The sequence below is a fragment of the Tauraco erythrolophus genome, chromosome 10, assembly GCF_009769465.1.
Source record: "Tauraco erythrolophus isolate bTauEry1 chromosome 10, bTauEry1.pri, whole genome shotgun sequence".
Lineage (NCBI taxonomy): Eukaryota > Metazoa > Chordata > Aves > Musophagiformes > Musophagidae > Tauraco > Tauraco erythrolophus.
Genome location: NC_141474.1, coordinates 25,128,842 through 25,147,345, shown reverse-complemented (window position 1 = coordinate 25,147,345; position 18,504 = coordinate 25,128,842). Strand labels below are relative to the sequence as shown.

General features: G+C 39.5%; 1 protein-coding gene across 3 annotated transcripts in view; it reads left to right on the top strand.

Annotated features, from left to right (window-relative positions):
- The window catches only part of GPBP1L1 (GC-rich promoter binding protein 1 like 1), a 34,782-nt gene that overhangs the window by 8,697 nt on the left and 7,581 nt on the right, over window positions 1–18,504 (top strand). For 2 of the 3 annotated variants that reach the window (XM_086617930.1, XM_086617932.1), the window contains exons 2-7: window positions 7,949–8,839; window positions 9,716–9,830; window positions 11,063–11,192; window positions 11,561–11,844; window positions 14,578–14,650; window positions 15,838–16,031. In XM_086617930.1, coding sequence (XP_086474056.1) covers window positions 9,771–9,830; window positions 11,063–11,192; window positions 11,561–11,844; window positions 14,578–14,650; window positions 15,838–16,031 — 741 coding nt within the window. In that variant the 5' untranslated portion in view covers window positions 7,949–8,839; window positions 9,716–9,770. Of the gene's footprint in view, window positions 1–7,467; window positions 7,536–7,948; window positions 8,840–9,715; window positions 9,831–11,062; window positions 11,193–11,560; window positions 11,845–14,577; window positions 14,651–15,837; window positions 16,032–18,504 lie in introns of all 3 variants that reach the window. The other variant, XM_086617931.1, reaches the window with a different exon arrangement.

Sequence of the window (18,504 nt, the reverse complement as noted above, 5' to 3'; positions counted from 1 at the left end):
TTCTAGACGTCAGTACGTATTCACAAGACCAGGCTGTTAAGGCCTTGCAAGGTATGTGATTGGGTGGGTGCATGTGTTTGTTCTAGAAGTTTTGAAGGAGGTAGGATTCGGTCGTTGTGACCTTAGAGAAATGGAAAGTAAGTAGGTAAATGGGCAGGTTGTTTGTGAAGTGGTACTGTACAAGATGCCAGTGGGAGGGCTGTCGATAGAAAAGGGTTGTAGGGTGTAGGTGTGTCCATATGGACCTTTCTTAACCTATTTTCAGTTCACTGAAGTTAGTCATCTGGTTTGCAAAAGTGATCAGATGCATAACAGTTAATATGATTTTTTCTCCCACCCACAGCATCTTACTCTGGAAAAACTTTTGTATGTACAAGCTTCTGGCATGTTTTCATCTTGGAATATATAGATTTACAGTGTTGTTTTGAGAACATGAAACAGTTTTGATGATTTTGCAAGATAGATTTGTTTGCTTTAAACTTGAAAAACAAGGTGGTAATCTCTCAGTAATAGCTGGTTTTCTGGGACAAGGACTTTTAATATCTGTCTGTATCTGGAAATATTTTGGTTTGGTACATCGTTGACATTTTAATCTGTCATTTAGTGTTTTAAGGGGCTCATATTTCCATAATTCCATAAAATCCTGCATGAGTGATGCTTTGCGATTTTAGATGCTAGGTTTTTCAGCAGCCAGATACAGTTTTAACAATGTTTTCTGTAGTATTTTTAATTTATAAAACTGTCCTTTACGTTCTAGTAACTGTTTTGGGGGACTAGTTATATAATGTGTGATATAATGGAAAGAAACAAGTAATGATGGCAGATATGTGTTACAGTTATTCTAGTGTGTAATACCTCAGGTGCGTGAGCACTACCAGTTGTACTGGAACATCTACATTTGTCCTCTCAAAAAGTAGCCATATTTCAGTTGTGCAGACAGACCGAAAGTGTGTCTAGACAATTGTATTAATGGAAGCTGGAAGCAAAATGAAAGTAAGTTTGTTTTGTAGATGCTTTATGGAGATAAGCGTACCATTAACTAAAAATAAACCATCTCCCCAAGATGTAACTCACCAGTCTCTATAACAACTGTTGAACTAGTAATGCTGCACTGGTGTCTTTTGTAGTAAGACCTAATAACACATGCAAGATTGAAGCAAGGTTCATAATTACATTATTTTAAAAGGACTGTGCGCCCAAATATGATTACCTTATTCAGTATAATGTTTCTAATAATAGTAAGACCAAGCCATGTTCTGCTTTTTTTTGAAAACAGGATAATGACATTTCATGTGTGGCTTTTTGATATCCTTAAGGAAATCAGTAGCATTTGACTTCTCCTAGGTTGGGCTCGAGGCTGTGACTCGCTGTTTCTGTGCATGTGTTGGGTGAATCAAAAGTTGTTCAAAAGATTCAGTATTTTAGTGAATGCATGTGGTATTGATTCTTTATCATAAACTAACATACACCTGTTAAATGACACTCTGCTCTTCAGAGTAGCTGAGTGGAAAGGTCTGTTGTGTATGTTTAGGCATGTCTGCTTGATTAAATAGCTTTAAAAGCTGCACAGAAAGAAAACTGATGAGGGAAGGAAATTCTGTTCTGCCTTGTGCATCCATTAAATTGTTCACTAATTTTTCTGAATGCTTTTGCAACCCAGCTGACATTTGATCTTTAGGAATATTACCGAAATCCCAATGGCCAGTTAGAAAAGCAAATCTTTGCTTATTTTAAGCAAACATGTTCTATTTAGAGAAATACATAGAAAAGCAGTGAAGAGAACTGAAATTGTGGCAGGGATAGACAGATGTCCTTGTGACCTTTTACAGCTGCTATTACCTGGATCGATAAATGTATAATGAAGGGTAAAAGTTTACTTTTACGCTTTCTTTTTTGCTAGAGGCTCTATGTCTTTGTGATTTGCTGTTGCAGGAGAGGAGAAATGGAATTAGGGGCTGTAATTAATTGAGTTTTAGGTAGATAGCAGGGTTGAAGGGACCTGAGGAGGTTTGCAAGGTACCATGAAGCAGAAAAAGCATCCAGTAAAACGTGTCTGTTTCAGAAATGTGCACTGCAGTACGTAATGTGAGCGAAGGTTAGAAGCCCTGATTCCAGGTGTTCCCAGAGAGGTGGTGTGCTAGAACAGCACGGCGTGGCAGGCGAGCTTGTAAATCCAGGCAGATTTTTCTTCCTATTGGGCTTGTAGAGTTTCGTTAGGCCGAGGTAGAAGATGGAAGAGGAAGTAATAGGCAAAGTGCACTGCTGATAAGGCTGATCTATGTGTTTTGTTAGGACTTTTGAAACCTCTTGAGCTGTTTCCAATGAGTAATTTCATGTTGTGGCTCAGGAGCCTTGATTATCTTTAGCTTGTCTCACTAGTCTTACATTCTGGTCAGTATAGATCTTTGCATATGTAATACCTCCTTGATTCCTACTGTCAGGTGTATGGAAAACTCAGCTTGAGAATCAAAGCTTTAGAAGCTCTCTGGTCTAGAGATTAACTCTGGTCAATTCGGTTATGAATAGAAATTAAAGTTAATAGAAGGATTAAAATAACTGGGCAACTATATTCAACTGTAACACAGCAAGAACACTTTAAGAATGGTGTATTAGAGAATGGATTTTTTTTTTTTGTCCTGGACTCTGTATGTTTTCTTACTGTAGTCTATGCCTCTTTAAATTGAATATACTTATATGTTCCTTCCATTTTCATGTCAAATTTTTAATGTTTTTAGGCAAATACACAATGAAATCTGGTAATATAAAAGAGCATCTGACAACTTTCACTTGTTTCTTTCACTCAGTGATAAATACCACTTCTTCCACTTGCACTGCTAACAAGTAGAACTCAAGTGCTAATACAGAGTTTTTATTTTTTTTGTACCTGTATTGCTTGTCAAAGACATCTGCGTTTTGATCAATGAAAGAGTATTTTGGGGTAGCTGACAATCTTTTTTCGTTTGCCAGAGCTCATTAATGCAGATTTAATTGTTCTGAAAAGAGGTATGCCTTTATGGAACATCTCATTTATTGATGTTTTTGTTGTCTGTTTTTCTCATTTGTATTTCCAGAAATGATTCAGACTTGAACTCCTTTAAAAAGAGATAATTAATTAAATTTGCATTGACAAGCACTTCTGTTTGCCTTTTTCCTGGAATTGGGAGTGGCTACTGGGGATGATCTTTGTCCTTGCTGTTTTCTGTAGTGAAGCATAGACCAGTTCAACTGAACTGTACATGCAATATGGGAAGAATAGGGAACTCTGCCTTCAGGGAATGCGTGAGCGTTTGTTCCACACACGTATTCATGTGCATGACCAGAGAAAAGCAGACCCCACCTGTACTTTGAGCAATATCTTTGCTCTATTAATTATTGAGTAGCTGGCAAAGGTCGTTTCAGTTCTATGCAGTAATCAAAAAAAGGAAGAAAGAAACAATATTAGATATTAGGAATAAAGGTTAAAAATGGACAGTTTTGCTGCTGTATAAATTAATCATGGTCCCAAATCTTGAACACTTTATGCAGTTTTGGTGATGTATCTAAAAGATATAATAAAGGCTAGTAAGGATTATTAGAGGTGTTCAGAAAGCTTCAACAAATAGTCTGACTTAACTTGGAAGAGGAATGACTTGGTGGGTATGTGTATCATATAAAATCATAAGTATCATGAAAAACTGAATAGAACGTAGTTGGACACTTTGGTAGCACAAGAAAATATCCAATTGAATTAAGGCTGACATTTTTATAGCCACAAATGAACTTCTATACAAAGCACAAGTAAACGGTGCCCCCTCTCATTTGGGAGGCAAAAATGTATAAGTGTGTCTAGAAACAAAACAATTCAACAGATTTACATAGAAACACTGACTGGTAATAAACTACAGTACAGACTCTGGCTTAAAAGTCTGAGAGAGTGTCCTGGGAGCCCTGATGCTATTCACTTCTGTTCTTGCGCTGATTTCCTTAAGAATTTATTGTAAGTGCTGTCAGAGAAGGTAATGGAGAGATTTTGGGCCTTGCCCGTTACGATTTTGTGATATTTCTGCTGTCAGAGGTATGGCAGGTTGTGGAAGTGGTCTTAGGTTGAATGTATAACATCGTACAGGATTCAAAGCGTGTGTGAGAGGAGGCTGTAAAACCTGGCCTGTGCCCAGTGAAATACAGAGCCAGCTGCAGGCTGCCTTGGCACATAGTGTGTTGGCATACAGCCTTCAGTACCTGGCTCATCCAGGAAACACAGCTTTGGAAGGGCTCAAGATAGGACTCTGAATTTACCATCTGAAGTGTGCCTCCTGTACACCACCTGAAGAGAAGTGGGTGGAGATTAATTTAAGCCTCTTGCTTTAATTGAACGCAACCTGAGTGCAGAGCCTCCCAGTAACTGTGACACCCGCAAGTGAGATTGTTTCAGAATTAAGGTTACAGAGGTATTGAGATACTTGATGGAAGGTTTGAGATGATGTGGAGGTCATCCCTTTAACAAGTGTAAAGTTTGTTCATCAGCAGTGCCTAATTGTCTGCCTGTATCCAGGGCTAAACAATAGCCAGCTGTTCTGTTACCCAGTGGTCCCTCCCCACTTGAGGAGGGGAGTCCGGAAAAGGAAGGAAGACCCATGGATTGAGATAAGAACTATTTAATAATTGAAATGAAATAAAATGGGAAATTATAATCATAATGGATACAGACAAGTGATGTACGGTGCAATTGCTCACTGCCCTTTGACCAACATCCAGCTCGTTCCTGGCAAGCGACCCCGGAGCAGGAAAAGCCTGAAACTGCAATCCTGGAAGAGAGAGAGTAGGCGTCGGGAGCAGAACGATGGGTGAGACCCTCCAGGGGCAGTGACTGTTGAGAAAGAGAGGCTGTCCCCAACAAACTATCCAATTCATAGTGACCGTGACATTACATGGTATGGAATACCCATTTGCCAATTTAGGTGTCAGTCATCTTGGCCATGCTCCCCAGGTTCTTGGATGCCTGGGTGGTTAGCAAATAACAAGTTGAAAAGTCCTTGATCACTATGGATACCTGCATACCAGAGCTGGCTACAAACTAAAACAAAGTGTCTTATCAACTTTGTTCTCACCAAATTGAGTGCTGCAGTCTTCGTAAAAATGCAGCTTACTTTAGAAACATAGCTTTTCTGAACAGAAAACTGATTCTATCACAGCGAAACCAGGACACTAATTTAAGCTAACCGTGCAAGCATGATGTCTGCAAGACTTGGACATGAGTCCAAAATGTCATATCTAGGAGTTGCATTAGAGTGTCTACGTGCATGTTTGATACTGCTCCGTAGTGAACTGCCCTGGTCACTGGTACTAACCAGAATATCAAAATACCAGGAGACCTGAATCTTCTGCAAGATGTTTTCTAAATCAGTGGTGAGAGTTTTGCAAACAGTTTCACCTTGGTTTTGATTGTTGTCCTAGTTTCGACTAGGACAGAGTTAGTTTTTCTTTTCAGCAGCTAGAAGAGCTCTGTTTTGGATTTAGTCTGGGGTTCATTATGAGAAGAGTGTTGATAGCACACTGATGTTTATAGTTGGTGCTGAGACACCAAGGACCTTCCAGCTTCCCATGTTTTGCCAGCGTGCAGGAACACAACAGGCTTAGGGGAGCACAGCTGGGACAACGGGCCCACAACTACTCTTACGACTTGAGCTTAGATTTAGGATTGAGGGGCAAATTGGCCAGTGGAATATTCCATATCGTGCAGCATCATGCCCAGTATATAAGTGAGGGTTGACTGGGAAGTTGGAATAGTTTCATTCTCTTCTGTGGGACTCTCTAGGTCTCTGAGTTCTATCTCTGTCTTGCTCTCTTTTCGGCCTCTCGCTCATTTGGGATTGTGGTGTCAGGATGTATCTTTTTCAGGATTGCTGGCTGGGGTGGGCTTTTGTCACTGGGTGGTGAGCAATTACACTGTGCATCACTTGTTTGTATGTATTACCATCATATTACATATATTCATATATTATTATTTTATCATTGTTACTTTTGAAAAATTATTATTATTATTAAATTGTTTTTTTTTTCTCAATCCATGAGTCTCCTTCCCTTTTCCCCTTTAATTCTCTTCCCCATTTCCCCAGGGATGGGGGAAGGTGAGCAAGCGGCTGCGTGGTGTTTAGTTGCTGGCCAGCTTAAACCACAGCAATTGGGCTGAAATATAAAAGGATGCCTTGTAGCAATACGGGTTTTGCAAACTGTTGATGTGCTTTCCTTTTCCATTTCCAAAGCTACTAGAAACCTTTTTCATGAAGTAGAACCTGGGTATTGTACTTCTGTGGTGTTTTTATTTTTGTTGTGTACTCAGACCTAGTTCCTACTTCATAACTGTAATTCTGTGGTGCATGTTTGTTTAGATACCCTTAAATCCAGAGAGCAATTTTCTGTGGGCTTTGCTTTGTTTAGGTCCGTTTTCCACGTTGTTATGAATTGTTCTCAAGGTTCATTAAATAAACTTCTTAAATTATGTGACTTCTATCAATAGTTTGACATGGCTTCGTTGCTATACAGTTTGTTCTGAAAAGTGTAATTATTGAAGGTAATTAATCTTGTTTAAATATAGTCAGCTGCATGGACTTTATCCCTGTTTTATCTTCTACCTTACTACTCAAATGTTTGGTAGCAGCCTCAGAAGGTCACACCTAAAGGAGTTCTGTACCTGTGCTGAGTTCAGCATGATGGGAAGACTGTTCTGTCTGCAGCAGATATTCCAACATGTCCCTACACACACTAAAAAATTACCCTTTAATATAGAACCAGGTCTTGATAGGTTAGCACTTTTGTCTGCAGCGTATGACACTTACGAGTTTATGGTGCGTGGTGGGATGCTCAGAAAGTTCCCCGGTCAGTATTGTGTATGGCCATGTCCACTCTGGTTCTGCCTCATCTTGGCGGGTAGGTTGTAGGGGTTGTGAGGCTGCTTGTTGCTGTTCTGCCTCCAGAAACGTGATGATGGCTCACAGCTTAGGTGCAAAAATGTTTCCCTCTTTCCAAACTCCCCTGCACAACAGTAAGATCTAGTTTCAGAAAGAAAAAATTATGTGAAAATTAGGGGATTTATTGAAGGGAATGACCCAGAGCATAAAAAGGTGGTGATTCTTTTACTATTCCCTGTATGTGTTTATTTTGAGCCTCTGTCAAAACTGTCTTAAAAACTTTAAGAAGAAAATAAAACTCCACATGCTTAGCAGAGTGAAGAATGGCATAACAAGTACAACGAAAACCAAAACTGATCAAAGAATGGAACTGTATCCAAACAAGGAAAACACTCTGATAATATAAGGGATCCTGAAAAACAATGAATGGAATCAAAACATTAATATCACTTTTCAGATGTTTCAGAAGCAGTAAGCTTACTTGTTTGCTTCTGGTTAGGTAAGATGGTTCAGGGAAAAAGAGACCATGGCAGAAAAACTCGAATTTTTTTTTTTTTTTCCATTGGCGTTTTGTGTGCAGGAGTTAATGGATACTGGATGTATTGCTATCATGAGCCTCTTGAGGGGAGTCTGACTGTATTGGAGCAGGTGAGCAATGATGTGGGCGCATAAAGGAGATGAGATGTGGAATGGCCAAGCCTACCTGCGGCTTAGAGTCTTGTTATTATTTTAGCAGCAGGTTTTAAAATTTCTATAAAGTGTAGAATCCCTTTTGTCAGCCTCATGCACTTTCTTCACTCTTCCCTTTACTCTGACTCAGCTTGTATGTATTGCCCTTTTGCAAACTAAAGCTGGGAAGTGATCCTTTAAAAGCGAAAATGCCCTTTTCAGGGACCTTTTTTTTTTTAGATTATTTCAGTTTTTGTTTTGATCAGAGATCAAATAGCTTTTGGAACTTGCGCTGTAGTTGCTCAGTTTCTCCTTCTGTTCTTCTCTCTAGTCATGCTTTGTCACGTTTATGCCGTTTGTATTGATGGGGATTTGTTTGTTTTTTTTTACAGTGACTACAGTTCCTGTCTCGCCTCTTTGATGGAAGAGGACTATGACCCAGAAGTGAACTCTCCACTGTAGAACAAGAAGCTTGTGTGGAATAATTTGTGTCCCTTTAAAAGCAGCACCCCTTCTGCAAAAAACAGAGTAGAAGAGATTATTTTTGGACCTGGCATTTTTTTGTTGATATGACCTATGTTTCAGCATGTAAATGGTGAAAAACGGGGAGACAAACATTTGTGCCTGCTTTTGAGCTTTATATCAAGTAGCGCTTAGCTCTGTGGAGCATTAACCAAGTTACGTGAAGACCAGAGTATATCCTAACATTCATTTTTTAAAATACTATACCTTTTTTTAGCAGATGTATGTGATAGAAATGAAGTTTATATTTTAAGGGCGCTTGGGCAGATGCTTCTTGTTTAGATCTCAGCATTTGAGGCAAACATTTTTATGTAACGTCGTCCTTTTTCCAGAGTGTTCAGGTTGACCTGCTGCAGATCATGAATTATCCAGCAGACTTGAGTGTATCCATTCAGTATTAACCATGGCGTTGCTCTGAATGTTGTCATGCAGACTCAACAAACCTTTTTGTAATGTAAAGGCTGACTTCTGTATTACCACAACCAGAGGAAATTTAATGAGGTGAACGTGGTCGTGGCTTTTTTAAAAATAGAAATTACCTTCTTAGGTATTTTTTTTGTAGTGAGAGTGCAAAGAGAGGTTAAAATGAGCAGCTGAGGGGGTGAAGGGCACAGTTGGCACGAAGTGCGGCCTCTCGTGCTCAGCTTCGAGACGCACTGTTGCTTCAAGGCTGGCCTTACAGCATACTGGAGAAGGAAGGAATCCGAAGGTCAGTGAAGCACAGAAACTGAGGACATTGGACTACAGAGGCCAAACTCAGGGTAAGTGATCATATATACCTTTTTCTTTGCTTATATAGTGTTGACTTGTTCATAGATAAATTCAAGTTGAAAAATAAACCAAGATGGTAAACTGGAGAACATTACACAAAAAGGCAGAATTCGATTATACAGCGCAATAATGCAATTTTGATAATTTTGAGCAGTGGAAGTTGCTATGACAGGTTGGAAAGAACAATTCCATTTCAGATCCTTAGTGAGATGCCTCAGCTGGTCTTCAGTTGAACTGCTGTAAAGATCCTTCAGCCAGCTTGTATTGTGTTACTAACCATTTGGTTTGATAGCTGTGAAAACAGTTTCAGCGTAGGATGTTCCCTGGTGTATGGAAGTTGGTGAATCTGGATACAGTTTTAAGTTCGCTGCAGGAGCTGGCATATGGTTGTCTCCCAGGTCTCTGATCTGCTCACAATGTCTCTATCTCTGACATCATCACTGGTTTGGTCGTATTTGATTTACAGCCTCTGGAGTAAAACATGCAGCGATCACTCCTTTGTAGACTACGAGACAATGAGCAGTGAAGGAATGTACCCCAAATTCTGTTATGTCTTGACTTTACACATCTGTATGTTGTACAGTTTCTGTATTCTGTTCTGTTTTCTTCCCACCTCCACGCCCATCCTATCATGAATTTCATGGGTGTGTTAATTGTAAACAGGAAGTAGCTGGGAATGTTTAAGTTCTTACCTGTTTTCGTCAGAGGAACAAAGTCACCAGAAAAAAAAATGCTTAAGTATAATATGAAAAACTACAGCGCTTTTCCCCTCCTATTCGTGCAGGCCAAGCCTTGGGAAATAAATTGTATTGTTATTTCAGTTTGGAAAAGATGGAAAAGTTAGAGAATATTCTTTTCATTTACAGATCCTGGCCATGAGGTTTGATGCCTCATTTTATTGAAGGGAGACACTGGACCTAAATGGCGCAGCATGACTTTGTTCCTGCCTGGCTTAACTTCTCAACGCCACAGTCAACCAAGGTAACATTAATACAGGTCATCTCCTTTTACAGCTGTGACAAAAGCAAAAAATTGCCCCAGTGTTTTGTTCTTGTGAAGTTTTGTTTGTTCTTGTGAAGTTTTGTTCAGTGGAGTTTTAATTTTAACTACTTTTTTTTTAAAGAAGTCTTTTGGAAACTAAGGTGAAAATCACTTTTCTTTCAACAAATGTGTCCTTTTTATTTCAGAGGAGGAGCAATCTTTGCATTCAGATATAGTAGTAGTTTAGTGTCTTTGCGTTGAGACTTGAGTGAGATCCCAAGTAGAAAATCATTAAAGAAATGGCCTTAAATCTGTGGAGGTCAATACTTTTGAGCTGCCACTTATTTACAATTTGGATATAATTTGAGTTTGATTCATGAAAATATTCTGACCCTTGCTGAGTAGTAGATTGATGATAATCCCTTGGGCTCTAGCTCTAAACTCAGAAATACTTGTTAGTGTTTTGCAACCTTAATATGAGGTCAGTTTGCCTGTCACCTTCTTTCTAAAACTGGTTCCAGAACAAGCTTACGTTGACCTAGGAAGTCTGGTTTAGGGCTTTAAGAATTTGTGTTAACTTGTTCAGGATGGTGGAGAAAAACATTTTAATAGCAAACCAGATCATGATGGATGACACTGACCGACACCTTCATGCTTAAATATGAGGAGACAAAAGTAATTTCAGGATACTCGATCTGTTTAAAATAAACCTCTGATTTTTTTTATAAGTGAGGGAAAGTGAGGAGTAAAAGATTCTTTAGACTCTTAATGCTAGAAGCATTAATGCTTTCTGCAGCATCATAGTTGTTTCAGTGCAAAAGTGCTTTAACTTACTTGAGTATCTCAGAATTTTAGACCGATTGGATGCTGCATGGCTGTCTGCTCTTCTGACTTTAGAGGGAGCGAATGAGCGAGCACCTGAGCACCACAGAATTTCTTAAATGAATTTGGCAGAAAGTGTGTGTTTGCAAAGACCGCTGGTAGTGTTAGTGTGTTACGATTCCCTCTGATTCTGTGTGAGACAGATGGATTTGTGTGCCATTCTGATCAGATTCATGTGATTGTTGATGGCATTGGCTGTGCAATGCAGATGTGGATGTCGTATTGAAAACCGGTACAAGAATGGTGGGGTCGAGGTGTTTTTTTCAATTAACAAAACGTCACTGTTGGACTGACAGGCTCCTGGAGTGCCCTAATGAATCCTTCATTACATCACTTTTTACTTTCTGCAGTCCCCTGCAGCCACCTTTGAGAAACATGGAGAGCATCTTCCACGGGGAGAGGGCCGCTTTGGGGTGAGCCGTAGGAGACACAACTCTTCTGATGGATTTTTCAATAACGGGCCCCTCCGAACTGCGGGAGGTAAGTAGGAAGGATCAGAACGCAGCCTGAGAGCAAGCGTTTTGGAATATTCTACAGAGTGAAGAATTCTGCAGAATATAAAAAACATTTTCCAAAACTGCACCTTTTCAAAACATCCTATAAGAAACTTGTGCTGTTCTCTTCTCCCACACTATGTGCTCAGGCCCTAAGGAGTTTTTGTGGTAGCTGTATGTGCATTGTGTAGCTTGGTTTGTTTTCTGATGTAATCACACAGTAGCTTAATAAGTTTGGCCTGGTAGTTACTTAGTGAACACTGACTTAACAACAAGAAAAACGGCCTGATGTTTCCAGTATTTTGCATGCTGTGTTGACTTTTCTTTTTTACATACTTATCTCCTTTTGTTTAGACTGCTGGCATCAGCCATCCCTTCTCCGCCATGATTCTGTAGATTCTGGTGTTTCTAAAGGAGCTCATGTTGGGCTTTCTGGCAGTCAGCCTGGCTGGCATGGTCCCTCACGGGGCCATGATGGTGTGAACCAGCGTGGTGGAGGAGGAACTGGAGTTCATCGCCACTGGAATGGCAATTTCCATTCTCGGAAAAGTTCCGCCTTTCAAGAAAAGCTGCCTGTTGAATCCAGGGAAGAGAAGAAGGAAGATAAAGAGCAGTTGCAATTTGAGGAAGAAGACTTTGTAAGTGTGTAGCTTCTCACTGGAAGTGGCAGCTGTGGGAAGTGGCTTTTCAGATCTCATTTCAGTTAGCATTGATAGGTGGCGAGGATCTAGAGTTGCTTTCCATTCCGTGTTTGAGATCACGACAGATTTAACAAAATTATTCCAGTGCTGACAGGATGCTAATTGGTACGCAGAGTCCTCAGGATTTGACAACCTGTTGGATTATGGGTCTTGGCACATTACTCTTTTGCCAAATGGTTATTGTGAACTGAAGACAGCATTGTAACGCACAAGCCAGATCTTCAGTGAAACCCATAAAGTGACACTTTAGTGCCACAGGAAGAATGTATTGACTTTGTGGCTTTCCTTGCAAAGCCGTGTGTTTTTGGGGTTTTTTTTTGCTCTTAATTACATCTATTCAGTTTACCTTCAGCCTACCTGCTGCTTCGGTCTCCTGCGTTCTGGTACGTGTTGGTATTTTTGATAACCTTCCCAAGCCTGTTCATGACAGTGCTCGGAACTTTGCAACCATCTGTCTTGAATCTTCTGGAATAGTATTTTGTTATCAGAGATGTTTTCCTGTTTCTCTGTTAATCTGGGGATTGAGCAGTTTCTTCCATCAGTATTTCCAATTTGTCAACTTCTTATCCAGCATTCTAATTCACGAGGTATTACCAGTACAATAGTCTCTTACATCCTGACTCTCTTTTTACCGGAATATCTTTAGTTTTCCAAACTTTACCAAATAGTAGTGCTTGGACTTACAGCTTTCATCCTTATGATGTGCATTGCTTAATGCTAACACCTTGAGATAAACACACCTTTTCTGTGTTCTCTTTTCAGTTCTTTTTTTTTTCTCCTCTGTCCCTTGATGAGGATTTTATTTTTATCAGACCATGTATTTTGCTTTTTGCACCTTGTTTCTTGCTCTCTCTGGGCTCTTCTTGACCAGTGCAATGAGGTCAGTATCGTCTGTAAGGTTCTGGTAACTCAGTCCCTTCACTTAATGCAGTTCCTCTGACTTCATCTTCAATGCTGAAGCCATTGCTGCCTCCAGTAATGAGAGTTTCTGGTGATAGTGTGCACACTTGTGTGTATCACCATCTTGAGATTTTTTTCTCTTTTACTCAGCTTTTGTCTCTGGAAGGCTGCTTACAGCTGAAATTGTTGTGGCAGTTTGATAGCACTGCTTCTGTTCAGGAAGTTAGGAGTTGCAGTGAAACATATGAATGCTTCAGGCCAAAATCTAGAGTCTACACTTAAATTGCCACAGGAGCCAGTTTGATTGAAGCTGCTGTTTTTTTCAGTGAAGTGCCTGGGGAGTGATTGCATGCTCTTGTTCAACTGCTTCTGCTGGGAGTGGTAGCCTGCATCACAGGGTGGTTAGCACCTGGAGAGCAGTTGTAAAGCTTGTGTGTAGATTTCTGTTGAGCTGATTTCTCAAGAATACTGTAATTCAGGACTTCTATAAGCTTGTTCTTGAGACTTTCAAAAGCCTGTTGAAACGTAGAAGTTATTGTAATGATTGCAACCGTGTACCGTTGTAGTCTGTGTTGGCCTAAGTCTTTCTTCCATGTACTTGTTCATTCTTTTCAGTGCCTCGATGATTGCCTTTCCCCTACCACACACTGTCTAGGAGCAAGCTTTGCTAAGTAACTCCTGGTTTGTCTTTGCCATAGTGGTGAAACTAATGTATACTATGGTTAAGAAGGTAGCTGTTAGGCCTGTGTGGCTGACCATGGCAACACTTTTCCTGAACAGTCTGCAAAACAGGCTGTTAGTCTAAGTTTTCCTGTGGTGTGAGCACCCCTGTTATAAACCTGACCTGTAACTAAAAAATGAAGCACTTAAACAGAGGAATTTCTAGGGTCTGCAGCAGGAATTTATGCTATGGTGTGACATTTTTTCATAACTTTCATGTAACAGGAATTCCTACTATTTCAGAAGCTCGTTATTAGAGACTTATGCTGTCACCATGGTAACTAACATATGAAGAATTCATTAAAAAGAGGGAAAAGATGGCTTTATTTTGAACTGAAGTTATTTGGGACGGGGGAAGAGGAATAGCTAATCAGGAACACTAGTCATCGAATGCTTAGATTTTCTGTACTCTGCTTCGAGCTTGGACATGTCCTTAGTTGTTCTACTAAGTTGAATTCTGATGTTGAATCAAAGGTAAGTCTGCAGAGAACACTGAGTCTGCATGCATTATCCTGAAAAGGGGACTCTAAAAGCTTAACATAAATTTACTTGTAGCTTGCTTGTCTGTAAATATATATATTCATTATTTCTTTACATTAGGAGCCCGGTATTGCTTTTGTTTGTGTTTTGTGAGGGTTTTTTAATTGGTGAATGCATAATTATTGTACAAAAAATATATTTGAGAAATGAGACTAGATACTTCAGATACTGACGATGTGGGTTCTGGTTTATATTTTGAGCTGCTTATTAAATACCTAAATCTTTTATGTGTGTATTGGTTGGTACAATCTACTTAATCGTATAGTAAAGGGCCTGTCCTGGACCCTCTGATAGTTCTGTTGGAAAAACAGCAGAAGCCAAGGAGAATACAAACTTGATTTTTAGATGTCTTGTGACAGAGCACTCCCCTCTAATTCAGGTCCTGTTCAGAGTAATCTAGCTGTGCGCTGGGTTCCTAGAAGCATAACGTTCTATTAATACTGATTTTTTTGTTGTTGTTGTTGTTAGATGCGATGTAATGATGTACTCATTTGCATTGTCTTTTTACAGCCATCTTTGAATCCAGAAGCTGGAAGACACAACAACCAGAACAAACCTTTAGGAACACCTTCTGGAGTATGGGGTAGGTAATGGTGTTAACGTTACTGTACAGAATGCTGATGCCGAAGCAGAAAGTTGTAACTGAAGCTTAAATGCTAGTCTTTTCACTCAAAAAGATTTTAAAGACTTAAATGAAGCAGACAGTTTGCAGCTCTCTCTCCTTTGTTGTTTTCCTCCCCATCTTCACTAATCTCTTGGCCTTTTTGTCTACTTGAAGCTGTGCTTGTCTTGTCATAAAAAAACTGCTGGTGGCAGTAATGTCACTGTTCTGCATTTGCTTCCTGTCATACTGCAGTTACAATTTCATGCAGACAGCACTTGAAGGACAGAGCAGATTTGAGTGAACTAGACGTTAGTTCCTGACTCGTGATCTTCATATTAGAAATACAGCAAAACTGTCATAATTCTGTGGTTTGGATTTATTTGATTTTTTTAAACTCAGAACAGGCTTGCTTTTGATTCTGATGTGGTATGCAAATCTATGCCTCTCAATAAAAAAAAAGAGTGAAACAAGGTACCAGTTCTAGCAACTAAATACAAGTTTGTTAATCTCTATAGTTAGAATGTAGCTAGATTAGTTGGGTTAGATACTGTAAATAGCACAAATACAAAAAAAAAACCAGCCCAACCTCAAAACTCTTACTGTAGTACTGGATTGTATTCTTTTTGCATGTTTGTTAGGTAGCTATTGTTCTGCTCAAAAAACAATGGCAATTAGTATTTATGAGGCTTTTAGCTGTTTATACTATTACTGTTTTTAAATTGTTCTGCTCCTGCAAATGTGTTGATTTGGCCTAAGAAATATTAATTGTGCTTGTTTGTAAAAACACTCTGTCTTTCGAGGTATAAGTTATGCAAAAATATTTGTTAGGTTAGTGAATTAACAAAGCTGATCCATGCTTGCCCAAAAAAAAACGTTAATATCTGTTCTGATTCGTGTAGTATGGTGGAAGGCTGTTAACTGATGTCACTGCAGGTTTTCTCCTTCAGTGTCAAGGGAGCTTCTCTGGTTAAATGGAAAAATATTGAATTTTAGCATCCTTATCCAGTATCTTTGCTCAAACCTGAAATGAAAGAACAGCTTATAGCAGTCTCAGAATCAGAAGCGTATCATCTAAGTTTGAGAGGGGAGGAATGGGAGCAGTATACAGAAGCTGTTACAAAACTGAACACTTGTATTTCAGAATCTTTCTTGTTTTATTTTTACAGAAAACCCTCCTAGTGCCAAGCAACCTACCAAGATGCTGGTCATCAAAAAGGTTTCAAAAGAGGATCCTGCCGCCGCCTTCTCAGCTGCATTTACATCACCTGTTTCTCACCTGGCAAACGGCAACAAAGCCACCACCATTGTCCCAAGTGTCTACAAAAACCTGGTTCCTAAACCTGCAGCTCCTCCTTCCAAGGTACAGGGGTTTACAACCAACTTAGAGAATTGCAGATCGAGGGAGAACTCTCTCTTTTGGCAAGGGAATCAACCCCCTAACAAATAGCAGGAGTTGGAATCCAGTAGTTTCTTGGGTAGTGGACTTTACAGTAGAGGTCTGTTTACTACTAAAAATTTTTGTTCCCTGTTAAAATGCCTTTTGGTCTTGTCCATACAGAGAACTAACCCTTCTTCTGACTGTACTAGTGTCTAGTTGAATGGTGTGTCCTAGAGCATTAGACAAATCCTTATCTTAACTAGACAAAACAAGCAATGCTAGGGAAGCGGAATGTGTGCCATGATGTGCTTGAATTGTTCAGGTGACTGCCCTGAAAAATCTTTATTGGGTTACAGTACTTTGATGTGTTTGAAACACAATTGAGGCTAAGATCAGATTAGATTGTAACATCCTGCAATTTAGCTCTATTAGTTGAGCCTTAAAGACAACCTGGAAAAGTAATGGGTTTCATGCTATAATTCTTTTACTGAAAGAAATACAGATGTGTTGAAAAAAGTAGGGTTTTTGTGTTTCTTGATTCTAGGCTTTATCTAGTCCTTTTTTGCAGAGAATCTGCATGTATAGATGCCATAGAAACTTTGGTAGGATTGATAGTGAAAGTATTTAAAAAGCTAAAGAAAAGTATTAGCTAGGTTGTTCTTTATAAAAGTGCCCATATACTTTGAGTTCTAAAATTTACTAATTACTAATGCTGGCTGCAACATTCCAACAAAATCTTCCCTATGATTAGAGTAGATTAGTCTTACACGCTTCAAAGATAAAAGCAAAGTAGGAAAGATTAACAACTTTTTTGTAAGAAAGCAAATTTAGAGCTTCTTTCTCTCTTGTAAGTTTCTCTTAATTCAGGCCAAATTCTGCCAACTACAGGAGAAATCTTAATGGTTAAAATGATTATCAAATTGTCTGCTGGTGTCATCAACAGAGCTTTTGTTAATGAACGGTGACTATTAGCAAAGCTAAAAGGTGGGAGATCAGCATATCCTTAGGCAGAGAAACTGTATGCATGGTGTCTTTTTTTAAAGGTATAGACATAAAGCAGCTATGGTAGGATGCATTGTTGCAGAATGTACAGAATGTAGAGTTGTACAGAAATGGCAGTCCAGGAAGTAGTATAGAGGTCAAAACATTACTTTTGACAAAATCAGCGGTATTGGAAAGCGATAACAGGCTAACTGAATGAAAAATGTTTTTAAGTTCCAAGTAAAATTGAAAGGAAGAGAACTGGCTGCAGTGAAACAAGCACGTTCTAGTTGGCTAATTGGGATGGCCCATTGTTCACAGACAAGCAATCCGTGAAGGTCGTAATTTGCAAACGATTCCTTTTGGTACTCATCTCTAGTCGTTGAGCTCGGATCTGGCGACCTCGCTAAGAAAGCACTAGGGGTCTGTCTTTGATTTTGTCTGAGCTGCCCCTTTGTGGAAGCTGCGAGTACAACAATCAGCAGCCGAGAGCCGCGTATCTGAACAGTGCAACCACCAGATCTGCGGAGAGAAACTTCTTGTCGTAGTAATTCTACACCCTAATTTTAGTACCAGGCAATATTGCACAAATCAGGATATTTTCTGGGGTTGAAGGGAATGTTTGGAATGTGTGCTGTGAATGACAAATAATCTGTTCAATAATGTGGACTGCTCTTGGTTTTAAGTTGGAGCAGAAGAGTAGTGCTGATGGCCTCCCCTACTGATTTATTTATTTTTAAATGAATAAAATAACTGAATGGAGAGAGAACATGCTGAAATAATGCCTTTTGCTCTCATTGCTTGCAGAATGCAAGATCTATTGCATCTCAGATTTAACCGAGTCCCACTTGTGCATCAGTTACTTTGCTAATGACTTGAAGGTGGCTTCAGAAGTCTAATGGGTCAAAGGAACCAGGGTGTTTTCATGCTCTGACAGTTGTATTTCTCATGCTACTTGTATCAAGTTTCTTGTTAGGATCCTTTTTGTAAAGACTGTCACTTGACTGTGTGTGTCCTTGGTTGATAAGAAAGGCTCAAGAATAACATTCCAAGTAACAAAAATTTATCTTCAGGTCTTCTCTGCCCAAACACCAGTGTCTTTGAAAGGATACTGCAGAGAGTATCCAGAGCGAAACAGCAGGTGCTCATGCACTTTAATGAACTGTCTGCTTTTTCGTTTCGTTGTTGTTGCTAATCCGTGCAATGATGGACACTTTCAGAGCCCTAGGAAATAAATAATGGGCATTCTCAGCCTGGGCAGAAATTTTCCTTGTTGTGCCTCTTCCTTGCACAGGGGAAGTTTTTGTTAAGTGATGCAAACTCTTCCTTTGTGGCATACAGTGTTCCCATTTGAAATGTGAATTTAATTGGGATTTTTTTTACTTCCCATCTGTGGGTACCTGTAAGATGCATTGCATTAATTGGTGGTGATTCTAATTAATGAAGAGCAATGCTGGATGTTCTCTTTAGGCGC